The sequence below is a fragment of the Ammospiza nelsoni genome, chromosome Z (genome assembly GCF_027579445.1).
Source record: "Ammospiza nelsoni isolate bAmmNel1 chromosome Z, bAmmNel1.pri, whole genome shotgun sequence".
NCBI lineage: Eukaryota > Metazoa > Chordata > Aves > Passeriformes > Passerellidae > Ammospiza > Ammospiza nelsoni.
The window spans coordinates 49,531,750-49,542,629 of NC_080669.1; the positions used below are offsets into that span (position 1 = coordinate 49,531,750).

At 42.9% G+C, this 10,880-nt stretch overlaps 1 protein-coding gene across 1 annotated transcript in view; it reads right to left on the reverse strand.

Annotated features, from left to right (window-relative positions):
* Positions 1 to 10,880, reverse strand: part of SERINC5 (serine incorporator 5) — a 39,816-nt gene extending 28,936 nt beyond the window's left edge. The window contains exon 1 of the mRNA XM_059492367.1: positions 10,669 to 10,880. Within this exon, the coding sequence (XP_059348350.1) occupies positions 10,669 to 10,704 (36 nt within the window). The 5' untranslated portion in view covers positions 10,705 to 10,880. The remainder of the gene's footprint in view (positions 1 to 10,668) is intronic.

A 10,880-nucleotide genomic window follows, 5' to 3' on the forward strand; every position in this document is an offset into this window, starting at 1 on the left:
GTTGTTCAAAGAGCCTCAAATCATTCAGAAGAAGTCTCTTGAAAAGACTCCAGTTTATCACTTCCTTGCTATGACTATCTCTGCAACATTCAAGGTCATACTTCCTGCCTCCAGCCCCCAGGAACGGGGTGGCAGACAGGCCCTTCCCTTTCTCAGCTGCAGAAGACATAAAATGGGCACAGTCCAACCCAGCCCCCATGCTGCTCTTCTCTCACTTCACCACTGGATCTCATGCCAGAGGAGACAGGGCCTCAAAGCATGCAGCTGCTAAAACTGCTGCTACTGCAGAACAGAAATCCTGCCCAAAACACAGAGCTCCAGATATGGGGAATAAACAGAATGGGTTCATGCTGGCACCTAAGCTGGAAATTAAAAATACTATGTGCAGTAGCACATCATGCAAGTAATACTTTCAAAATAGAAGGCTCTAGTGGCTGAATGGCAATTCTGTTTTTATAGGTAGTGAAATTACATTGCCTTTTAGAGCATCAACACAGGTCCAGGATATAAGGAAGCTACAGCAAGTTACTACTCAGCAAACAAATGCGGTAACATTTCAAAACAAATGCATACCAGAAATGTGTAATTTACACACTTCAGAATTTTAACAGCAACAACAAAAAAGTAATAGTTTTTTTTTTTTTTAAATAGGTCCTTTTAACATGAAAGGATTTGGTATCAGCCTAATCCAAAGTATCCACAAGGAACTTGAACTGCTTGCCTTAGCATAACAACTACAGTATGGAAGTAAAAAGGTATGCAGCTTTGGCATTTGTAAGGAGAAAAACATTTTCCTACACCAGGTGCTAGAGAGCTCTGCCAGTAAAACCTCATCTACATCCAGCAACGTCTGCTATTCTACTCCTGGGTCACTGCAGCTGCTACTTAAAGCAACAAATGCTTAAACAGAATATGTAAGTCATTTATGTACTTTTCCACATTACTTAGACCTTAATGATAGTTTCTAATACTGAGCACGTACCCTAAAAATAGGAAATATTTGTGAAAAATACCACTATTTCCATCTTGTTCCACATGCACCTCTTCAAGCACTCTGAAAAGCCATGGACACCACAGAAAGTTGGTTAGACTATTCAGCCACAGCCTCAAATTTGGTGGTCTGGGTTTTTTTTGTGAGGGTTTTAAATTTTTTTCTTTTTTAAACTGCACCTCTAACATTCCAGAGTAGGCCACAATGAAATAGGTGTTATCCAAAAATAAATAAGAACAGTCTCTGTCCCAAACACTAAGATGCTGACCACAACCTACTGACCCAAGAGGTTTCAAAGATATTATCTTTCAGTGACAAGACTTCAAAGCCCACATATACAAAGAGTTCTCTGTTAAGTTTTGGTCAACGTGGAGCTAAGCTGCACAGACACACTGATGCCACATCCTTTACTGCAGGTATGGCCCATCTCACCTCTCCTTTGCTTTTTGACTGCAGCAAGGGTCTGCACAAGGGCTCAAAACTCACTGCAAGCCAGCAACAAATTTTTGTCACATTGTAAAAAACAGACTGGGAAAAAAAAGAAAGTAATGTCAAAAATCTTTTGCAGATTACACTTATAAATAAAAGCTCCTCCAAAGAATGGGGCTCTGCAGGAGGAAGATGCTGTGCAGTTTTTAGGACAGAGAGAACCCAACAACGAAGGTCTGTGAACACTACCAGCAGGCAGGCCTTGTATGCACAGGTCTGTATACACAGAGCTCCCTCAGAGTCTCACGAGGACCCCAAGCCCAGGCTCTCCAAGAGCCCAGCATAGCAGCACCTGAAGGCCAGGCTGCTCCACCAGGAGTTTGTCGTCCTGAAGCAGGTTCTGGTTTCAAGTCCCTCTCAATCCAAATGCTCCCACAAGTTAGGCAGCAAGCACAGCCAGCCCGGCCCATCTCTCTCTAGCTTTACATCTCCTCACCAGGGTGAACACCACAGTCTGACAATAATTACAAACAGTGGGCAAATATTTATGCTTTCCACAAACACCATCAGCCAGCTCGCTCACACTAACCTACCAGGATGCCACAGCGTAGACTAGCCGCCTGCTTTGCTCCGTGCTACTCATTCAGAACTCACAGAGTACAGTGCCAACTTGCCTGAGACCCCAGAATCTGAAAGCCTAACATACTTGATACCAGATTTGAACTGCCTGGATGATGGCTGGCTTGACTGGTTTCACAACAGCAGCTGTGGGAAGCTGTGTGGGAAATATTTCTGTTAAAATATATTCAAACTACAGTTTTACAGCCATTTCTTCTGGTAGCCAGGCTGGCTTAACAGCCCCAGGCTCAACCCAGCCTTTGTCCCAATGACACCAGAGTTGTGGGTATGACCCCCACATAGCCCATTCATGTAAGAGCTGGACTCAATGATCCTTGTGGGTCCCTTCCAACTGAGACTCATGTGCCAGCCGCTTGCCCACTCCTACCCCTGCTCCAGCACTCACGAGCCCTGACAGTTCTTTCTTCTGCTGCGGGTGACCAAACCAAGCAACCTAGTGGCAAGTTGTGAAAAGTCACATATCAACCCTTCCGAGCTGCTGATTTATTACACAACAGCAGCAACTGTTCTACCACTTCATGTGAGGGCACAGTGCACAGGAGGAGGGGAAAGCAGAGGTGAATGCTTTGCAGCTGTCCTACACACCTTCTCCCCTCTCTGAGCAGATGTTTCCAGGGGTGCTTTCCTACCACCTCATTCAATTTGAGTGCTGTAGGTGCCTGCCAATGCAAGGAACAGTAATTTTGACATTCATCCAGTAAAGAGCAGAAGTAAGCAGACACGTAAGAGCCCTAGCTCGTGCAAACCACTTTCCAAGTACCGGCAGGCACAGACACATTGAACAGCCCCATCTTACAACAGCCTGGGGAGCACCTATGGTTAACAAGAGTTAGGCAGGTCAATAAAACAGGGTAAAAGCAGGCTTACCACCTTGCGAGCCCGCTCTCGCTTCCCTACAATAAGTACTCTGCCAACACTCACTTAACATCTGCCACACACTCAAGTCTTGATTTTTGCAAGCTGTGATGCGATCTGATAAATCAGTAGAATGGGGTACAAGAGTAATGTTAAGCACATGTAACTGTTTACATACAAGACTGAAAGGAAGAGAACCTATCTTGCCTGCTGCTTTTATTGAGACAGTGAGATTTTAAGAATGTATTTTCCACATACATTTCCAAAAATATTTCGAAGGCTTTAGAAAATACTTTGTGTAGTTTTTAGGATGAAGAGTTTCAGGATCACTGCCCAAAATAGCCTATGGTATTTTAAAATTATACTAGCCATAGGCAAGTATCCAGCTTATCACAACAAAGAATTTCCTTTTGGGAGACTTCAGCAGAAATGGTAAAAATCAAAGGGGATAAGACCACAATGGGAAAAAAACCTAAATTCTTTAATGAAATGAAGTCTTAGCAGCTTTTTATGTTTCCTTCCTAACTGACAGCCTGGTGAGAGCAACAGGGGAGACAGGGGAGAATGTGTGCCTTCCAGCCCGTCCATGGAGCACAGGAATGTGCCTTGCTGAAGCTTCTTTTCACAGGGGCCTACAGCAGCTTAGTTTTTCATGCATTGCTTGGTTACTTGACTACCAGCATTATCTGGGCCATAAGATTTGCAGATAATGCAGTCACCGAGCTGTTAACAGCAGTGTCTATCAAAAACACCCAAACATCTACTCCCACAGCTGCAGGCAGCATCCAAGCAGGCTGGACAGGCAAAGGAGCCAGCCCTGCATGAAAAAGATCCCGAAGTGACCACACATCCACCTTTTGGTTTCAGGAAAGAGCATCTAGACGCAAATATTTCATTAGTGCACTGGTTCATGAAAACAAGAGGTCTGATGCCAGGTGTCCTGAGTGTTAGGAGCTGGTCTCAGACTATTACTGAAAACCCACTGCTGTTATGCATATGCATTTTCCAAAAGCTTCTTCAATGGGTCACATGATAATGCAGCTGTTTGTCCCTCTGAAGTAACTAAACTCACCAAAAAGGAGGCTTTATTTTGTCTTTTGTCTGACTTAACTGGCTTTCCACTGCTTGTTATTTAATACTCAGACTCACCATGTGACTTCAGCCAAGAGGCTTTGTGAACCAACATACCAGTTAATCAACTGATGACCTATTTTGAGGAGCGCATCTCACACTGCAAACTCTGCAAAATTGAAACAGATTTCAGAGAAAAGCCACGCCAGCCCCGACGCTGCCTGAGACGTGCTTTCTGGTGAGGCTTTCCTGCCCTCAGCCACCACGGACGGGGCAGAACTGCCACGCAGCACCAAGCAGCTCTAAACCCAGGCAAGAAAGCCACACTGGGCTGAGGGCAATTTGCTTCTGTCGCTCTGCACAAACGTTTCTGAGTGGTGACTCAGCTCAGCATTAGAAAAGAACATCACTGCAAAATGTCCAAATTCAAGTCTGTTCAACTGCTCTTCTCCTGCTGATTTTGGAAAAATCAAGTCAATTGTTTAGTCTGATCTGAGCCTCACAGGGTATTGTATCACCCATCTCCTCTACTGAGCTATTTTCCATTAGCACAGACCATCTGGATTTGACAGCAGTATGAGAAAAACTGTCCATCCCTGTGGTTACTTAAATCTGACACTGAAAAGTAAAAAAAACCCTACCTTCTAATTTGTCTGCTACAGTTTCCCAGGCACTGGTTCCTGGTGAGGCTTTCTTTACTAGCTTAGACAACCTTTTAATTTCCTAGTCTTTCTCCTTGCTCATCAGACAAGGAAACCAAAACATTTATCCTCAGTCTCATTTGAAGACTTTAAGACTTCTCCTCCCAGCACCTAAGTTTTGCAGGGTCTTTTTTCTCCCCAAATATTTCAATTTTACCCAGTCCCTCCTAGAAAACCATGGTAGTCCGATGGCAAAGAGTCCATCAAGTCACCTGACTCCTCTCTCCAGCATACAGCCACAAAGAGGTGGACTCAGCCTTGCAGCACTCAACACACAAGGCAGCCAACCAGCTACATGGCTGCACTTAAAAAGTTGTATTTTTGCCATACAGGTTACATCTACTTCAATAGTAGTCTCTGCTTCACCAGTCCTTTCATCTGCCCATTGCTTCTGAGAGCAATTTTAAATATCCTCTCCAGTCAGACCTGATCCTAAATTTCCTTTGCATTGATCCCTGGACATTCTTCACTGAGAGCAACCTCTGCTGGGTGACAGGTTCAGCTGTCCTTTCCTATAATTTCACAGTTTTCTCATCTGCAGGTAGTTTGAGCTCATGCTGCAGACACTTCTCAGACTTTCACAGCAGAGGAGACAGTAACCGAGCAACTGAAAGATGAAAGAGAAGGGAGCAGTGCCAAAGTCTCACAACTGGGGCCATCACTTCATACAGAGAGCAGATTTTCCCCAGGTTGGCTCTGATGCTCAAGACCTGGACTCTGGAGGTAGGACAGCACATGGTATAACATGGTACATCACCAGGTACAGCGAACAAAATGCAGGGCAGTAACTGCCCAAGTCCATGTACCACTGGAGTGAAGAAGCAGTTAAAATGAAATTTTCATATGCGTTGATTTAAAAGCACATAGCTGGAACAGCTGCTTTGCTTTTGAATAAACAGACAGCCTTGAGCTGTTTCACAAACATGCTGAGTCCTTAAAAGATGGTTTCAGTACTGAGTCCAAGAGGACTTTAGGGTGAGGAGTAAAAAAAGAAAAAAAAAGACATTAATACTTTGTACAAAGAGACAAAAGCCAATAAACTGGTGCAAAGCCACAACTCTTGCTCATCCCTTCATATTAAAAAAATATCCTACTTGTTCAAAGCATTGTTAAAGGTGTTTCAGTTTACATCAATGTCACAACATTCACACACTATTCCTGAGCGGCAGGTTCAAAGTGGAGCCTGCTCACATCCTGACATTGCTTCTTGATGAGCATTTTTAAATATAATGCCTACATCTTCCTGATATAGGAAGTATTCCTGAACCACTGTTTTGCCAGTGACGGTAATAAGCCAAGAGAAAAACCCTTGAGACAGGTCTTTCCAGAAAACATGAATAACAGTTCCTGTTAAAACTCAGGTTAATATATTTTAGATCAGTGCTACTGGGCAGAAAGAAGAGCAAAATTTTATATGCTTAGACTGTTAACTTTTATATGCTTAAGTACTTGAGCACACACCATCTTTAATTGCTGGAATATCCAATTACTAAACTGCAAACACTAGTTCTTGCGTAGCTACCGCTAATTAAAATGATGATGAGATGGCAGGTGTACAGAGCCACCTCCCCCACATTCCATCACAGGCACACCCTGCAGTCCCCCCAGCCCTGGGCGGCGCAGTGCCTCACTCCCTCACGCTGTAACATGCTGATGCCGGAGCTTATTTCATGGATAACTTAACAAGGCAGCAGGTCAAATCCCATCGACAGAATGGTCAGCTGCAGACTAAACATCTTGGAGGGCGGGCATTCAACATGCTAAGACCTATTAGGGCCTGCACCCTAATGGTGGAGAAAGAAATGGAAGCACCACTGACTGAGGTCCTTGAAAAGGACACAGGAAGCAACCTCAGGTCCAAGCATCTTCCCATGGCTAACCTGAGAACACCATGCAGCCTCAGCATGTGTCTGGGATGAGAGCAGACACCAGCTCCAACGAGACCTGCAGCTTCCACCGCAGTCACAGCTCAGCCTTTCATCCCTGAATTAAGCAGGTCTTGTACCTACAACTGCGAGCGCTTCCATGGCAATGAAAGCTCCAGTAACAAGAAAGGCACATCCTGGAACAACCACACTTGCAAAAACTAAAATAAAACTAGCCGTAGTGTTTAGATCCTTCGGCAGAAAAACACCCCCTTGCCCTTAAAAGTGAAGGCCCTGCTCTTATACTGCCTTCACCCCACAGCTCTAGAGCTATAGGTATTTAAAGCATTTCTTTAGCCTCACAATACAGCCAACTCATTGGATGCAAGAGAAGAAGTCTAAGAAAATAGGAAGCAATTGGAAATCAGCCAAAAATGAGACAGACTGTCTTCTCCCTCTTATGCAGCGACAGGGAAAGGATTCCAACCTAGAAATGCAATGTCAAATGATACAACACTAACGGGATCTCCCCATCTTTTCGTCACTTTTCCTTCCCATTTTGATCAGTTTTGAATCCAGCAGTAAATTTTATCCTGCTACGGAAGGCAGATGAAACCTCCAAGATAAGTTTTTAAAGTTTCCTGGAAAAGAGGCAAAAGTTTTAGTAGAGGAAAAAATGATCTCTCAACCCTAACCAAGGAAAAGGCTGCAATGCAACTTCATATTTATTAGAAAGGGAATCAGCCTGAGAGACCAACCTCAATGGACAAAGCTGCAGGAAATCAGGCTTTGCTAATTCAATTATTCAGGAAACCATTTATTTAAAGCAACAACTCCATGTTTCTGCAAACAGGGAAAACAGTCCTTCACCAGGCTTTTTTTCCTAACATACTGGAGTACACTGTAATACTCTACATCTGACCTCAGACAGCTAGTTTCACCTTCTATCACAATTAATAACAGCAGTGGCAGAGGTGTGGAAACACCTGCAGCTAAATGTTCAGGTCAAACACACCCCTGGCACCTAGGAAGACCATTTGCAGAACAAGAGATAGCATTTTTGGGAGCACCATGTGGAGTGAAGCCAGGATCACCACCGCACCATCCCTCAGCACTGTGGTACATCACACTACACATACGTCTGCAATGCTCCTGTGACCTCAGAGGACACAAATCTGGATGAGGGTGACAGAACCACCCTTTTCACCATCTAATGAAAAGAGGAGACCATGGGGGACAGGACTGCAAGCCCCCTTCTCAACCTGCAGATGCAAACAGGCAGCACCAGAGAGGCAGGCAGTCCCAGAATGCATAGGCATCTCCCTCCTCTCCCCAGAAGCTATGAGTCACAGAAGCCAAAAGATGGGCCAATGTCAACCTTAAAAATATAGCAGTACTGTTTTTATCCCTTTTCTTTTTTTTTTTTTTTTTTTAACCCCATCAGAATTAGAATTCTGGGTAGAAAATGAAAACTTGATATTCTAACTTGTGGCACTTCTTTTATTTACTACCTGATATGATTTCTAAGTGCAGAACACCATTAAGGATGTCTCTCAAGACTTAACAGACCTACAAAAAGAGCTCCATCAGCTTGAACAGCTATCAATTCTAACTGGAAAATTCATCTACTTGAACAACCCAGCTACAAGATACCATCCACCCAAAATGATTGTTAACGATCTAAATTACATTTATTTAACTCTGGAAAAAACATATTCATTGTAATAAAGACTTTCCGCAACAGCTGCCTTCTTTAACCATGATCTCAACTTTATCCTCTTGAGAATCATTAGTGAAGAAAAGCCAAAGAGAAAATCCAGTTTCCTGTCAATTTAAGCAGTTTTTACGTAATCAAAAGCATTGTGAAGGCCCAAGCCAAACTGTATTCTCACTGCATTCTAAAAATAAGTCTATCAATGAGACACAAGCAAAAGAAGAAACATATAGCAAGCTTATTACAGCTCAGAAATCTAAATATCACAATTATCTTCAAAGCAAGATTGTACACTGCCCAGTAAAAAACAACTGCAGAAATTAAAGTTTATAAATGGCCAAATTCCTTCAAAGTAAGTTTCCAGAGTTTACCTGGCAAGGATGCAAGTCACACAGTAATGTCCATTAATATAATTTTAAATAATTTCACAAATGCAAAATCAGCATAACTGAAGTACAGTCTGCAGTCTGGCACAGTCTGGCATCTTGCCGCTACATCCTGTAACAACAGGAATCTGGGCTGCAAACCTAGATGCATTCATTCTGACAGGCATCATCAACTAGACATTTAGCATGGTCTGACTCAATAAAGTACCAATCACTCATCATCCACTTCGCACCAGGGAAATTTTTTTGAGTGAAAATTAATTGTCATGTTAACTCACAATAAAATTTTCATATCAGCTACAGACAAATGGCAATTACACACAAATGACAACTGTACTTAAATAGAAAGACAATACCAAAGTTCTCATTCAGCTCTAGGAAAGCACATCCACAGACAGAGGCATGCATAAGATATCAACAAGGCAAAAATACTCGCCACAAAAAACTCCTCACACTACAGGACATCAAGCACATTAAACTACTGCATTTTAGGAAAAAATGAGGGACCTAACATGAGAGTTGCTTAGTATAACTCTTGTAAAAGTTTCATCTTTCCTCAAGCACTTAATCTCTCTTTCTGGATACAGGGTTAACTTCATCTTCAGGGAAACACTGAAGGAGAGGCCAAATTCCTCCTTGATTTTCCAGCTTGATTAACAGTACCCACAAAATGCCTGAGGATGCTTGGATGAGACAGAATGAAGAACTTCTATCCCATTTGTTTTTCTTGTGTATTAATCATGTTATACAAACATGCCCTCATCAAGGCTGGAATAAATCAAGTAAAAAAGGCAAAGACTATTTTTCATTTTAAAAATGTGACACTGCATGCTAATGAAACATGGTTTATTCTGTTTATTATCATAGCCTGTAAAAAGGTTATCCACGCTGTGTTTGCTGGTGTAACTCCAGCAATACGTCCTATTTAGCATAGATAATTCTTACATCAAAAGTAGTGCTTGAGCCAGCAGAATAAATGTCCCCAGAGATTTCTGGCACTATGATTACATCCACTTTAGGGCTTTCACTTCGTCTTCAACAACACTGAGGACTTCAGTTTATTTACAGACTCCAAAGTGACATTTCAGTGTCAATGAAACACATTACTATCAGGGATTACCTGACAGTGAAACACATTAGTATCAGGGATTACTACACAGGGTAGGGATGGAGACTTTAAGATTGTCTCAAAGGTTGGTCATGCTAAAGCCATGCCATTCTCTGAGCATCACAACAGTTTCATCCTCTTGGTAATTTAAATTACTTCTCCAGGAGCTACACCAAAAAAAGGCACAATGAAAATGCAAAAAGCCACGAGTCACTCTAGTAGCAGCACCTACTAACTTCACTTTGTTGAGCTGCTCCACAACTTGTTTCATACCCTGCCAGAATGGTTATGAAGCAGCAGTCAGGGAGGCCCCTGCATTAGAAGAGCATTAGCAAATGTGGTTGCTGCTGTCCTGCAGGTCCACAGGACTGTGTGGAGAGGCTCAGAGCAGCTCCCAGAGGGTAAGCAAGTGGATGCATGCTCAGCAATCCTCCTGTCCCACTGAAGACTGAAAGAACCACAGACAAAAGACCAAATCCACCCCAGGGTTTCAAACTACAGGAAAGACACAACATTTTTCCCAGGTGGCTCATAAAAAAGCAAGAGAATAATCAGAGCCTTAGAGTGGGCAGAGTGAGCAAAGGAAAAGAAATATCAATAGAATTAGGACCACAAGGTACTTAAATATGTAAAACAATAGAAATAAGCTCCCTGGCTAGTCTGCTGCAGACAGAAGTAGTAATGGGTTTCTATTGCAGAAACAGAGATTTATGAAAATTAACCACAAAATAAAGTGCCTGGGGAAGATGTCTAACATCATACCAGAGATGTTAGACAACTATTAGGAACGGAGTCCTTCCCTTCAGTGCAACCAAGAAGGAGATCTGGAAAGGGCCTCACTACTGCCTATCTCCTCCAAGTCATGATCCTTCATCTGTGGAATTGATTTAAATAGGAAAACAGGTGTACCATGGTAAGATGAGGAGTTCTGAATTCCCACCCCATGGATACTGAACAGTGTAGGTCCTGCACCGCCCTCCATCACCACTTGCTCTCATGTCTCACTTCCTCTGCCAGCACCTGAATATGCTGAAACCTTCCACAAGCCGAATTTAAAGAAGTTTGTGGAAGGATCTGAGCACTGATAGGCATCCAGGGGCTACGAGATTAGTTAAGTGCAT